This window comes from Carettochelys insculpta, chromosome 4, assembly GCF_033958435.1.
Source record: "Carettochelys insculpta isolate YL-2023 chromosome 4, ASM3395843v1, whole genome shotgun sequence".
NCBI lineage: Eukaryota > Metazoa > Chordata > Testudines > Carettochelyidae > Carettochelys > Carettochelys insculpta.
In genome coordinates, this window is record NC_134140.1 from 29,422,527 (window position 1) to 29,438,065 (window position 15,539).

The following is a 15,539-nucleotide window of genomic DNA, read 5'->3' on the forward strand; positions in this document are numbered from 1 at the left end:
GAGAAGAATAACAATTTTGTAGTTAAGGCACTTAGATGGGGACTCAGATTTAGTTTAGCTTGCCAAAACCTGAATGACATTGAACAAGGCATTCAGTCTCACCGTGCCTCAGTTTGCTATCTGGAAAATATTGATAAGAATAATTCCCTATCCTCTGTGAGACCTGTGAAGAAAAATTCATGATTTTTTTTGTGAGGTGCTTATATATCAGCATGACGGGGGAAGGTGAGCTGCCACTTGAATTTCTGTTGAGTATATTTGATCAGATTTGAACCTTGAACTGATTTTTCATTTGGTGTGTTTATTTACCATCTTGATATATTTAGCCTCTTCTATTTAACGTGCAGCCTTTGTTATCAATTGAGTAGCAAACAGAACTTTTGTCCATCAGGCAATGTGCAATAAGCAAATTGTTTACAAGCAGTTAAGTGAATATTTCATTATTTACAGCGAGGTAAAAGTGATCCTTTTCTGTATTTGATTGTTTCAAGTTCACTCCATTGTCATGAGTCTTGAACCATGAATTGTGGTTTGTGAAATTTTATGTAGTTTTTGGTTCTACTCATGAAGTTCTGCAATCATCATTTTGAGAGATACAAAGTGGATACAGAAACTACAGCCTTAATCTTTTTCCACTTACCTTTTTGGAGTAGCAGTTTCCTATCATACAACTGCAATACAAAATTTGGAAACCATCTATGAACTGCTGGTTTCTTTTTTGTTTAAGCTGCATGCTCTGAGGAATGCTGTACAGAGTAATTTGGACATCAGTGGAATCAACATCCAGTCTGTTGCACAACAGAGTGTAATTGAATATAAGTTTGAAATCAGGTAGGTAGAGGTTCATTACATGATGTTTTTCAGAATTTTATTCCTTTTTTCTTTACTTCTGCATATGTACTGACTTATAACCCATGCCAAAGTTGACATTTTATGGTGAAATATTACTTCACATGCACTAACAGCACAAACTACTAACACATATGTATACAAGATCAGATTGTGCAGTGTTCCACATTACATTCCAAATATTTTAATTTTGATGTTTTTGGTTGGATAACCATACATTTATATAGGGCATTGAAGTGTCATATACATTTAACTTGATTAATAAGTGTATATAAACTTTTAAAGTGATGCAAATTTAATGTGCATGATGTGTGTGGTGTGCACATGCCCTACTTCCCAGTATTCCACTGTCTTACTGAAAAGTAGGTCTGGAAACCCAAGCAGTGAAATTATTATTCTGCTGTTTTTTCCACTGTTGACTTCACAGTGCTCTTGTAAAAATATTAACAGCCACACTAGAGTTGTTATGCTACACTATGCAGTATGCATAATTTAAGTTTCTTCTATGAGAGATGTCCCTGTGGGTGCTCCACAGTAGGTGTCAGTGTGTTCCTGCTCTGATTATCAGTGGGCAATTAATCTAGCAATTATGGACCCAGCTAAAACTATCTGGCAGACACCAGCCACTACTATACCTACCTGCAAAAGAGCAGATTGGAAATATTACATTACATCCACATGTTAGGATTTTCTATTCATACAAGCAGCCCCAAATTCCCTAGTTGTGGAATTTGTTCAACAAAAGAGCAAGCAGAAAGTCTACAGCTCTCTTCCTTCAGACTGGGACAGTAAGAGATTGGCTTATTTGGCCAGAAAGTTTATGCTTCCACTACCCTACAATTTAGAGTGGTCAAAATTCAACAGTTTTATTAAAGGCATTTCCAATGCAAAGAAACAACAGTTCAAAGCCACAGTAGTGGAGAGCCATACAATCTCCTGCATTGTTCTTCAAGCTGCTCTTGATGCCACTGACACAGCTTCAGGATCCACCATGATAGCAGTAGTAATGAGTCCAGTGTTGTGGCTTACTACTTTCTCCTTCCCAAAAAAGATACAATCCACAGTGGAGGACCTTCCCTTTGACGTAACAAAGTTCTTCTCAGCAAACAACAACGAGGTCCTACGCATTATGAAAGACTTTAGGGCCATGCTCCACTCCCTTGTTATTCACACACCAGCACCTAGATGACAACAGTACAGATGATAACAACCATGTCCCAGATCACAATAACTCCACATCTACCGAGAGCACAGGTCTCTCTGTCAGTACCCAACAACCAACACTGCTCCCCAGCATCCCCAATCTAATGAACATATTTGAGGAATTAGTCGAGGGTTTGGAAGACCATTCAGTCTCCAGCTCCACCTAAATCTCTCAAATTATGTGGTCACCAGCTCTTCCCTTTCTACAAAAATTGGCATGTCATTGCCACAGATAAATGAGTGTTGCAAACCATCCAATTAGTTTATACCATTCCCTTTACTTCAGTACCCCCATCCTTCCCACCTAATTTGTCCCTCTGCAGGGACCACTCTTGTGACCTATTACTCCAGCAGGAGGTCCAACATCTCTTCCAACTGGGAGCCAAAGAATCAGTGCTTACCTGATACAAAGGGAAGGGGTTCTATTCTCATTTCTTATAGAAAAGAAAAATGGGGGCTGGCACCCAATTCTTGACTATAGAGCATTCAACAGATTATTTCAGGGCTGGAGCAGGGAGACTGTTTTTCACCCTTTGACCTTCAGGATGCATATTTCCATGTTTCCATACACCCAGCTCATATACCTGTTCTCTGGTTTGTCCTAAGTCAAAATCACTACCCAGTACAAAGTTTTACCTTTTGGTCTCTCCGTGGCACTATCAATCTTTTCCTGAATCCTGGCGGTAGAGACTACACGCTTCAGAATGAAGGGAATGATCATTTTTTCCTTATCTGGACAGCTAGCTTCTGAAATCACAGTCCATGCAACAAACCACACTCATCGCCATCCGATGTTCCCAGGCCCTCAGTCTACGAATAAACAAAACAAAATCAATACTCACTCCTACCCAAGAGATGAAAGATACAGGAGCTCACCTTGACACAACTGTGACCATTTGTCTACCATGTAAGAGATACAACAGCATAAAAACATTAATACACAAACTACAGGACAGTCCTGCACATTAGGGCTCATGAGTGTCTCCAAGTACTCGGCCACATGGCCACATACAGTGTGGTCGTTCAAAATGCACAGTGTTATTACATAGCAGAGCTAAGAGCACTTGCAAAATCTATATACAGAAATGGAAAAGAGTCTCTCACTGGAGCACTAACAGATGCATCCCACCAACCTCAGCATACTTTCCAATAATCTTTAATTACCTTTCACATCTGGTCTCTCTCAGTATTCCCTCTAACTTTTTCCATCCATGGGCATAGTAAATTTTGCTATGTGCACCAAGGCAGCTGTGGATGTTCCCCACCAGGAGAAACACATTCTGCTCATTCTGGGAGCTCTGCTAATCAGCTGGGTGGCCCCTGAATCTGTCCTGCACAGCTGCCCAAGACTCGGTTTACAAGGAACATTGGTCTCTCCCTAAGTTCCCTAAAGATGCCGCTCTCAGCTGTTACAGTGCTCCACCTGAAAATAGATGACACCTGTACATTTGCTCATCCAGTCTGAGATTCCTCAAGGTCTCCAAGCCCTCTAACCAGATATTAAACCACAGCCTGAACCCTGGGACCTTAATCTCATCCTAAGTTCTTTAATGTGCCAACCATTCAGACCAATGGCAACATATTTTTTATTGCACCTCTCAGTGAAAACAGCATTCTTAGTAATTATTACATCCACCAGACATGTGGGACAAACTGCAACATTCATGGTGGAAGCACCATACTCTTTTCCTCCCAAAAATTTCTTCCTCCTTCCACATTAACCAAACGATCCATTTTCTGATCTTCTTTTCAAAACCACACACCAAGGCATTTGAATCCACAATGCACACATTCAACATGTGCAGAGCCCTGTACTTTTATCTTCATAGGACTAAACCTTTCAGATCCCCTCAAACTCTTCACATCAATAGAAGATCATAATAAGAGCAAAGTCATTTCTTCTGAGAGCTTTCACGCTAGATGTGGGATTGCATCAGGTTGTGCTATCAGCACACCAACATGATCGCTCCTACCTCTCTCCAGGCTCCGACACCTACAGGGATGCTCATCTCTAAGAATGTCCACAGAAGCAGTACCCACATCCATAGCATTTCTGTGGGAAGTCCTGACTTACAGACATATGTAAAGCTTCCATATGGGCTTATGAACATACTTTCTTGAAACACTATGCACTCACTAGAGGTCTGCTCTCGGTCATGAACATGGCTAAAGCCATCTTATCCTTTCTCAATGGATTCAAGGTCCCTACCGCTTTCATGCATACAGCTCTACAGTCACCTACTGTGGAGCATTTGTCAAAGAAGAGTAGGTTACTCACCTGTGCAGCAACTGATGTTCTTCAAGATGTACGTCCCTGTGCATGCTCCATTACCCATCATCATCTCTACTTTGGAGTTGATTCATGTGGTTTCTGTTGTAGAGGAGAAACTTAGCGGGTGGGGAGAACATGCACACGTAATGCCAAGGCATCAAGGGCATGCAGGCTGGGCACCATGCCTGGATGGCCCAGAGGGATGCACCAAACCCTACTGTGGAGCACCCACATCGATGCTCATCTGAAAGGAACGTCAGTCACTGCACAGATGAGTAATCTCCTCCTCTTTTTCCACTTGTGGAGAATCACATTTGATAGTAGTAAGGATGAAATCTTGACTCCATTGGATTTAGTGGGAGTTTTATTCTAAGGGTTTTTCTTCTTGGTAGGCCAACTACTAGACAGCAATTTAATTACAAGCAAGATCAAGTCTGATTCCAGCCAACCAGAGTCTGGGGTTACATGTAGTGAGTACATTATATCCCATTGGGGTAAAGCTCATTGGGAATTGTGAGGTTTCTATGAGCCTGAGCCTGAGTCAGAGATTAGTTTGTACTACATCATACAGGTCTTGTAGGCATAAACTAAACTACGTAAATTCTTGTAATGTTTACTCTCAGTTGCCTTTATGTGGTGAATTTGTAAGCATGAGGGAAACTTTCACTGATGTCACTAGTGCTTAGCTGATAAAAAGAGAACATCAGTCTACAGCTCTGTCAATTTAGCATTTTCCATGTGGAGTCATATAGGCTAGCACTTTTCATATGTACTAAACTGATTTTTTTTTTCTTTAGAGTGTACACTTTTATGGGGACTTAGTTTAATTATATATGTAATTGGTTTCAGTATCCAATTTCTTACAAGCAAAAATCTACATAATTTTTATTCAATTTGTGATGGTACAAAGTTAAATGGTTTTCTTCTTGTTCCAAAGAGAGATTTTTTAAAATGTGTTAGTCAAGTCTGTTAATGTTTTATTGCTCCTAAAGGAACAATGTATTTCTGGAGAAAGTTTTGGAATTTTTGTTTTACTGACAGAATTGTCAGCATCTGAGCAGTATCTGTCATCAGTTGGGAACAGCTGTTATTCCTTCCCCTTGGGCCTAATTGTGTCAAGGTTGATTTTAATTCAGTTCAAAAGGGAGATTAGATCTTACATTGTTGGAGCCATTGCTAAATAAAAGCCCTATTGAGCCCTCCCTTCTCAGGTAGAATTTCTGGGCCTTAAAAATTTATATACATTTCTTATTTTTGAATCATTGACACTGTAGGCAGATGTCACAGTCTGCCTGCATGGAGCTCACGGCCAGATCAAATCTCAGGCCCTAATCTGTTTTAAGAGTTCATCCCTCTGCTCGCTCTGCATTTTCTTAAAGTCATTGTAGCGACCTCTGAGCTCAGAGATGCACTTGCATGCAGTGAATTGCAGAATTAATCCTTAGTGACTGTTCTGCAGGTAGAAAAAAATGCCTGCTGACTTTATAAGGGAAAACATAGAGTAATGTGGTTGAGTGATCCTCAGATCTAGTTTTGATGCTAAAGTTTCTTAAATTACACTCCTTTAATTAAAATATTTAACCCTGTAAATTTAATTGCCTAATGTTTAGCTCATAATAAAAGACTCCTAGTGATTTCTGAACCTGTTCAACACATAAACAGAAGTAGAGGGAGTACTATGCTCACCATTTAATAGTTAACATTTGCCAACAGTTAAAATACTATTATAAAATAAATTTATAGTATTTCCGTCTACTTTTTAATAATTAAGACTTGATGATTGTAGATATCAGAATGTGGGTAAGTGCTGACTTTTTAAGTGGACTACTGTGCTCTAATTACAGCTAGGAATCAGAAGAGTTGTGAGTTAAAACTGATTTCCTGTTAGGGTGCTCACTAAATGAGAGAGTGTGTGGAAAATGACTTGACCTCTCTCAGTCATCCTGGCTGTAGAACTGATAAATTCAAGATTTCATGTGGTTTCAGTGCCGCATTAGACTTCATTTATTATGAACAAATATGTTACAGATCCAATCTGTATTTTTATCTTCTGTGGAAAAATAAATGTGCTTTAAGGCATTTTTAAATGACTCCAGTCCCTATGCATTGCTTCACATGCCAGCATCACTGCAAATACTGGTCCTTGCTAACCACAGAAATGAAACAAATTAATTGTATTGTGAACTCCAGTTTATCCCTTGGATGCTCATGCTTACTTAGAAGCATGTTGTTTCTTTACTTCAAGTAGTCAGTGATATGCTTCACTGACGGATAGAAGAGAGGACTTACTTTTAGATGAAAAGTGCACTTTGTCTTTCTCACTGTTGAGAGCTAATTAATAGCTGTAATGTTATCAGTTAAATTCTGAGAACCTTTTGCATTTTGGTTTATGGCAGTGGACTCTGAGTATGTTTTGATTGACGTTTTGTTAGAGTTATAAAGAATAAAACTACACTTCAATGAGAAATGATTACTTTACTTTATTTCACAGGGTACTCTGCTTTTAAGTGCTGAATCATATTTAGCTTTTACATGTGCCCGTATGAAGAGAACAATGCAGAGACTCTGATTGGGCTCGGATTAACTTTATTGAATCAGTTTTATAATTAAACATTTTATTGCAGATATTGAAAAGAAACTTAGGTATATCTGCAAAGCACAAAAGCCCCATGGTAGAGAGTCTCAGTTCCTGCATCAACTGACTTCAGATCTCAGGATTCAAGCTATATGGCTATTAAAAAGCCGTGTAGAAGTTTCCACTTGGGTATGTTAACACATATATTAAAAACAATATAAGTTACACAAGAAACTACCCCAAAAAATCTAATAGATGGAGCAAAACAAATTCAAAACCAAACCTACTGTAATAAACTAGAATGGAAGATACATTTTGGTTCTTGGTTGGAAGCATACCAAGGTCTTCCAGCAAAACTGGGAGAGATCAGTAGAGTATGATCAGCAGTTCCAGTCTTAGTGATCTCATGTGCCATAGTAGTAAATTGATGGGTCTCCTGTGTAAGACATTGAATCATACTTGCCAACACAGGTTGAAGAGTATGGTTGCCTTGGAAGGTCTGTATTTAATATCTATAAAATTGTTTTAAAGCAAAAACAGAGTTAGTACGAATAACGGATATAAGCTTCTGAATATCAAGTCTTAACTTAGAGTTTTGAGTACCACATAGGATATATCATTTTTAAAAGACAATTTTTACAGCCAAAACAATAGTGAGAAAAGATTATGATCACCCTCAATAGCCATATACATAGGAAGGGTTTAGTGTGGTCTTCAAGAAGTACATAACTATATATGTAAGTGCTTAAGGAAAGTCAGGAAATGGTTCCAAAAGTCAGAATAAGTGTGTTAATTTTGAATCCTCCTGGGCCAGGAATTGATTTACATTACTTCATAGCAGAAGGATAATTCTCCTGGGTTACCATTTACACACACTGATTTTTAAAATGTTTTTAATAATGTGTCGCTTTAATAAGCCTTTTATAAGAGATGAAGAGCTCAAGAGAATTAACTGTAATTAAAGTCAGATTGTTCAGAGTTCAGCAGAACAGAATACAGAGTTTAAAAAAAAGCCACATCCTGTCATCTTCGAGTTTGAGTTTGTTATATATGGTCTGGGATTGCAGCAAAATCATCAATTAGATTGAAAACCACACCATGGTTTTTTTTTTTTGTTTGTTTTCGTTTTTGTACTATAAGTACTTGATGTATTATTCTATCGAGTTATATAAGCAAAGTTTGTACATATATTTTTAGGCAAACCAGAAGACTTCGTGACGCTGAAGAAGAAAAGGATCGAACTTTGCTGAAGACTATTATAAAAGTTTGGAAAGAAATTAAATCCCTGCGTGATTTTCAGAAGTTTACTAACACACCCATGAAACTTTATTTGAGAAAGTATGTTTTGATAACATTTTTGTTACTTCATGTGCCAGTGATGGGATTTTATTGCTATATTTAAGAGTTCACAAGCAACATGAAAAAGGCACAATGATAAACTTTTAGGTGATACCAGAACCTGCTACGATTTTTTTAAACAATAAGTAATTAGAATAACAAATTGCTAGAGAATGATGTCCAAAATCAGAGATGAGAATTGTTTGGTTAGTTACTGTGTGTTGTAATTTAGCATCTATCACAAATCTTAACTAACCTCATTCCTCACACCATTCTGAAGTCTTAGTTGTAAATTATTGTTCTTAGAATATCTCACACATTTTATCCACTCGTGGATATCTCTAGCTGTGTGTTCAATACAAATTCATTAATAACATGCAAGGCAAAGGAAAAAGAATTGCTAACTACTACTGACCATTAAAAATTGCCATAAGAAATAATTTTATGTTCTTAATTTATTAATATTATTACTATAACTTATTTGTATTATTGTAGCACTTAGGAGCCCTTGCGTAGCCCAGGACCTTGTAGGATTTGTTACTTTGTAATACAGGCCTGCTTTGTGTTTATAGCTTCAGAAACTATGAAAAAAAATTACTTAGTCATGTTGCTGTAATCTGAATGTTGAAAATTGCTTGAAAAAGCTTACCTGTACCTAGTCTCAAATGGGTAGCTGTGTTACTCTATAGCTTCACAAAAAACAAACAGTCTTGTAGCAGCTTAAAGACTAACTATTTTATGTAATAGGTAATGAGCTTTTGTGGATAAGAACAGCTTCATCAGATAGTAAGAATCCAGCATTTATATAGGAGGGGAGGGAGAAAGGAAAGGAAGAAGAGAGAAAAGGGGGGTTAGGGTTACTTCTTTCAAAAGTTCAATTAAGGACAAGTGTCCCCCCTTTTTTTTTTTTCCTTCCTCCTCCTTCATCCCTCCCCGACCCCTCTAAATAAACCCTGGATTCTTATCTGCTTCAGATCTGATGATGAGGGTCTTACCATGAAAACTCATTACCAAATAAATAAATAAAATTTTTAGTATTTAAGGTGCTATAAGACTGCTTGTTACCTGTACCTGAAAGCATATGTTAAATGTGAATGTATTTATCACCAGAATACACTTTTGCTATAATGAAAGCAGCCAACATTAGTGTACAGTGTATTTGTAAATTATAATGAATTGTTTTGAAGGGAAGAGGTTGACCAGAGATCAGATAAAAAAAGCTATGAATCAGAAATAGAGGCTGAAATAAATGAACTGTTGGAAGAATATAAGGAAGACTATGAAAAGAAAATGGAAGAATACAAAGCTGAGCTACAAGAGTGGAAATCCTGGAAAAAGGCACAGGTTTGTATAATCAACACAACCTATAAAATTACATTATTAATATGCCTCTTTTTATGGGATAAATAACTTAAAGATCAGTATAGCTGTCACAAATTGTTAAGTTCAGTGGACTCCAGCTGGGAAAATTATTTAAATTAGGATTGTTACTAAATCTACTATATATTTGAGATAATTTGTCTTTGTCCTTTTCATATCATAACTTAAAACAATATTAAGGGTTTTGTTGTGCCAAGAAAATGGGATGTGCCTGTAATGGGATTGCTTCTCATAAAACCATACTGAAAAGAGACAGAATCACCAAGTGAAAGGGGCTTGCTGGGGTGCATCCCTGCCCCACCTGGGGATACCCATCCAGGAGCCTTCCACCCCAGACATCCTTTCAGGAGGGGAGGAAGGCTGAAACTACACCCCAGTTTGTACAGGAACGTTGCTAACTGTTCTCCTTTGTACGTTAGGTTAAAGTGCACAGTTCACTGTGTTCCTCAGTCTGGTTGGGGAGTGCAGAGGCAGATGAGCTGTTAACTATCGTTTTGTATATATCATAGAGTTGAGTGGCTAAGGAGAGATTTGAAGGAAGATTTGGAAGTGGCTGTGGAGATTTTTGGGACAACTCCTCCTATGCATAAAGATTGTAATTGGAGGAGACATGTAGGTATTGAGGGGAAATGTGTCTGTGGGCAAACAGAGGTAGGAGATAATTGGCAAGGTGAGACTAAGCCAGAAAGAACGTTAAAAGAGAATTCAAATAATTTGTGTTTGATGAAGTAGAGAAGATGTATCAATGAATAGATGCAGAAAGGTGGATGTTGTGGTTGGAGCTACAAGCCAGAAAGTTCTTCACCCATTCCAAAAGCTCCTACAAAGAAGAGGAGAAAAACACCTCCTTGTGGGAACTCTAACCTTTGATTTATGTGTTCTCAATTAGTAGTGAAAAATATGGAAAAAAAAAAATAAAGTGAATTCTTTAAGATTTGAACCTCCAGAGCAAGGATCAGCAAGCTTTCTGAAGCAGAGTGCTGAAATTTGACGTTTTGATCTCTGTGTGGTCCAAGTGCAGGTGATATATTTTAAAGTTGCTAATAGTCCTACTTAACAGCTTGTTAATAAATAAATTAAGATGCAGAGCTTTACTGTTTAGGTGGGGGTTGGTAGCATTAGCTGATCTCTTGTTAATCCACAGATGGCATGGCTTTGAACAAGCTCCTGGCTGCATGGGGGAGGAGGGATGAGGCTGAGCTCTCGCTTTGTCTGCTGGTGAAAATCAGGCTCATGTGCCACTGTTGGCACACATGCAAGTGGTTGCTGACCTCTGCTCCAGTTTATCTGCAGTTAATTTAACGTAGTGGAGGACAGTGTATGATGGAGTGGCAAAATTAAAACCTTTGTTTTAATATAAACTTTTTAAGCAATAAGGCATTGCAGTATAAGCATACACTGTGTTTACACTCTCATTCTTAGATGAAGTATTTCATTTAGGGGAAATTAATCCATAATTGATGTGAAAGTGTATAGTCATTTTGCTACTAGTACCTTGAAGGTGGAGGGGAATGCCTAACTAAAATTAGTGTGCTACCTTTTTTAGGATCAATGATAATAATACCCTTTAATTAATATTAAGTTTATTTTTTATTTATAATTAAATATTTTACTTTCTCATTAACTCCTTAACACCGTCAATTTAGTTAACATCTGCAATAATTTCATACCAGTAACTATCAATATAGACTCCATTTTCCAGAACAATAACACTTTGTCTAAAACACTCATAAAAACCAGTTAGGACCAAAATATGTTTACAGCATGACCAAGGTTGTGTCCTAATTTATTTTCAATTTGCCTCTAAATGGTCGCAGTTTACCTCTAAATGGTCTCCGATTTTATCAGGTCTCATTTAATTATTGTCAAGCCTGCTTTTACAAAAATAGATTTTTGGGCATATTTATATTTCAGTATTTCTATATAAATATAAGTGGTTACTGTAGTATTAATTAGAGAGATGAGCAGGGCACTGAATGGCAGGTAAAGTCTACCAATAGGTAAGAATTATTCTGCTCCATTCTTTTGTTCAGTTGTAAGTTTATATATTCCAGTGTCAGAAGGGACTATTGTAATCATGTAGACTCACTTCCCATATAATAGAAGCCACAGAACTTCCCCAAAGTAATTCCTTGAGCATATATTTTAGAAGAACATTCATGTTTGATTTTAAAACAGCCAGTTACAAAAACTCTATGATGAACCTTGATGGATAGTTCCCCTGACTTAAATGTTTGTCTTATTTTGAGTCTGAATGTGTCCCATTTCCATGTCCAGCCATTGGATCATGCTATACCTTTCTCTGCTACACAGAAGAGCCCATTCTTTGAACGTTTGCTCATGTCCAGGCCAACAGATGGTTTGCGCGCAGTCATGAGAATATATTTCCCTAGCAGAACCCATTAGGTTGGCCCCTGGGCAAAGAAGACCAGTTAGGACTCCAGCATAGTGCGTCCTGTGTTGGCACACCAGAGTCTGGCATGTTGGTCCTGGCACCATTGACTTCAGCCTTGAGGGTAGGTCCATCAAATTGAGTATCAGTAAACTCTCCAGTCAGGGAGGTGGTAGAGGAAGACTTGGTGTCCCCTCCACATCGTATATCTTTGAAGCCACATGGGACTTATTCACCATAATGGCACAGTTCGCAGTCGCTTATTCCCAAGTACTGGGTCAACTGCAGTGGGCATGCACCCAAACTGCTGCACTGTCAGTGGCACCAACTATGGCACTGATGGTGGCTCTGCCTCCCATCAGGCACTGGGGCAAGCCCACTATGATGTGGCATTATTCCCCATCACCTTGCTAGTGCTGTCTGCTGCCATTGGGATCTGTTTCTCTCTGGTTGGGCTTGGAATTCTTTTAGGAGTCTGTGGAGTCATCTGTGTCACAATGCAGCTAGTACCTTTTGAGATCCTGGGACTGGTCTTCGCATTTTAGGACAGAACCACCAGGGATGGTGTTCTCATTTCCCCTCTGTCGGAATAGTCCATCAAGAAGGAACTGAGCAAGTGGTGGGTTGGTAGGGATCTATATACACTGCCATAATGGTGCCACTCCAGGAGGCTCCACAGCTGAACTGATCAGTACTTCTAGAGAACAGCCTTTCTCTGGCTGCGCATGCAGAGCGTGTACTCCCCTGTTGTAATGGAGGTGAGCAACACATCTCAGAGAATAGTTTTGAAAGGCAGGTAACCATTTTTTAATTAAACATTTGTTCCCCATGTAGATATTTAAACTATAATCTAGTCATTCCTTAACTTCCTTTGTAAGCTAAATAGAGTTGAGCTTCTTGAGTCTTTCACTATAAGACCTATTGTCTAATCCTTTAATAATTCTTGTGGCTACTTTCTGAACAGTCTACAATTTATCAACATTCATCTTGAATTGGGACATCAAAACTAGACACAGTATTCCAGCACCAGTACCGAACACAGAGGTAAAGTAACCTCTCTAGTTCACCTCCAGATTCTCTTGTTCATGCATCAAAGTATTGCATTAGCCCCTTTGGACTGGACGCTCGTGTTCAACTGATTACCCAGGATGGCCATCTTTTTCAGATTACTTCTTCCCAGGATAAGTTCCCCATCTTGTAAATCTAAATGCTTCCGATAGCAGCAGGGACAGTGGAGCATCTGGGCAGTCAGTAAGACCAAAGCTGAAATATGATGGCACTTACTAGCAGAGGAGAACTGAAGAGCAATCCATTCTGTACATGATAGACAATAATAATAATCACTTTTAAAATAGAAAAAATTGCTGTCATAATGTGGGAGATCTGGGTTCTGTTTCTTGAACTTTGGATCATTGGAGACCAGAAAAATTGCAGTAGTAATTAAGTCAGTCTTTACCTATTGTCAGTTAAAGAGTCAAGTAAGATTTTGGGAATGGCTGTCAAATCTAATAGAAAGCAAACTTGGTGCCTCAGGCTAAAGAGAAAACTGAAAGTGTCACACTGACCAAGCAAATTCAGAATTTGCAGGTGTTTTCTTTGAAATTGTCAAGCTAAACCTGTTTACTATGTGAATGCAGAGAATAAACAAACAAACAAACTAGCAGCAGAATAAACAAAGTAGGGCCTGAGAGTGTAAGAACTTCAACTCTTTATTATTCTTAAAGAAGTATAACTTTTCCAAGTAACCATTTGCTATGAGGAAGCAAAGTAGAACAGTCAGAAATAGCTAAACATAGTCTTTATTTTGATCAAAACAATTACAAGTAGAACACTTTTGAGGAAAACTCTGTATTTTTTTACATGCAGAAGACCAAGAAGAAAAAGAAAATAAAACAAAGTCAAGACCAAGAGGAAGAGGCAGAGGAGTCAGAGTATGGTGAGGAACCGGCAAAACCCATCTCTCCTAAGATGGCTGATAGGCTGGAGGTTGAGCAACAAGTTAGAGAAAAAGCCACCACCATCAGGAGGAAACCTGGAGAACCTATTTTAATTCCTGAGTTGGGCCTAACAGGAAGTGTAACACCTAATGATATGTGTCCCAGGTAAGTTTGCTCTGAGACATTTATGGTTTTATACATACAATTTTGTAATTTATCATTTTAGGTAGGTAAGGTAATGTATTTTATTGGTCCAGCTTCTTTTGGTGGAAGGGACAGACTTTCATGCTTTACAGAGCTCTTCCAGATTTTGAAGCTTAAAAACTTGTTTCTTGCACCAGCAGAATCTGGCCCAACAAAATATCTTACTACATCCACCTTCCATGGTTAATAGACTCAGAGGGATAGCCATGTTAGTCTGTAGCTTCACAAATAACAAGCAGTCCTGTAGCGCCTGAAAGACTAATACATTTATTTATTAAGTAATGAGCTATTGTGGGTAAGTCCCACTTGCTCAGATTCTGGGAAGTGGGTCTTAACCACAAAAGATCATTACCTAATAAGTAAATTACTTAGTCTTTAAGGTGCTACAGGACTGCTTGTTATTCATCTCTCATATCCTAGGACTAACATAGCTGCACTGCAAAGTGCTTATTATTTTGTCATTATCAAGCTTATGTTATATTTTAGTTTGAATATTATTTATATTTAACTTAAATTAATTCACATTTAGAAAAACATCCTAAATGCCATAGTTAGCCCAGCTCTTGGAATGTTCAGCATCTTCTTTCTACAGAAGATACAATTTAATTAAGTCCTTTATAGATCACATTGAAGAGTCTTCATGTATTTTAACATTGGGCAAAATCCTTCAGGCTTCTCCATGGCCAAGGAGGATTGTACATGCAGCGGAAGAATTGCAGTACCACTATCATTAGAAAAAAAAAAAAAAGGTACAAGGCCATTCACTGAAACGTCGGCAGCCCTTTATGTAGCACAGAGTCAAGTTCTGTGACAGCTCCCTGTGGGAGTGAGGATGTCTATCTGTAGATGCACTGAGAGAGTATCAGGGAAATGTGGTGGGTCCAGGGGATTTGTAAACTGCACAGATCCACTGGCCATGAGTCCTTTAGAGGAGGACAGACAGTGGGCTATGAGCTGTTGTAATATCTGTTAGCCTAGTGGCACATGAATAATTTCACAGTGCCCCACTCAAAATGTATACAAAGTCCTTTTGTCTCAGGTTGTGGACTAGATACTTTGGGACAGAATCATTTTCACTATCTTAAATTAAAGGGCAAGATGCCTCCACAACTATAACTCATGGAATGTTGTAGATGCCAGTATAGCCCTCCCATGTGAAGTGTGTATGTAGACTGACGCTCTTCACAGATTGTTGACTCTCTGGTTGTCTCCAGTTTCTTCCCCTTTATTTTCCTGTTCCTATTACAGCCCAGTTCCAGGGCTTTGTGGGAGATTTGCGGTTGTTGGTGGTAGATAAACAAACAAAAGGCAACGTGGGCAGCTGTGCAACTGTAATGTAGCCATTGACCAATGACTATGTTAGCTTCTGCAGTCACTACAGTTGACTTT

General features: G+C 38.5%; 1 protein-coding gene across 5 annotated transcripts in view; it reads left to right on the forward strand.

Annotated features, from left to right (window-relative positions):
* The window catches only part of CC2D2A (coiled-coil and C2 domain containing 2A), a 140,060-nt gene that overhangs the window by 32,558 nt on the left and 91,963 nt on the right, over positions 1–15,539 (forward strand). For all 5 annotated transcript variants that reach the window (XM_074992513.1, XM_074992510.1, XM_074992511.1 and 2 more), the window contains 4 exons: positions 728–831; positions 8,097–8,237; positions 9,425–9,581; positions 13,876–14,111. In XM_074992513.1, coding sequence (XP_074848614.1) covers positions 728–831; positions 8,097–8,237; positions 9,425–9,581; positions 13,876–14,111 — 638 coding nt within the window. The remainder of the gene's footprint in view (positions 1–727; positions 832–8,096; positions 8,238–9,424; positions 9,582–13,875; positions 14,112–15,539) is intronic.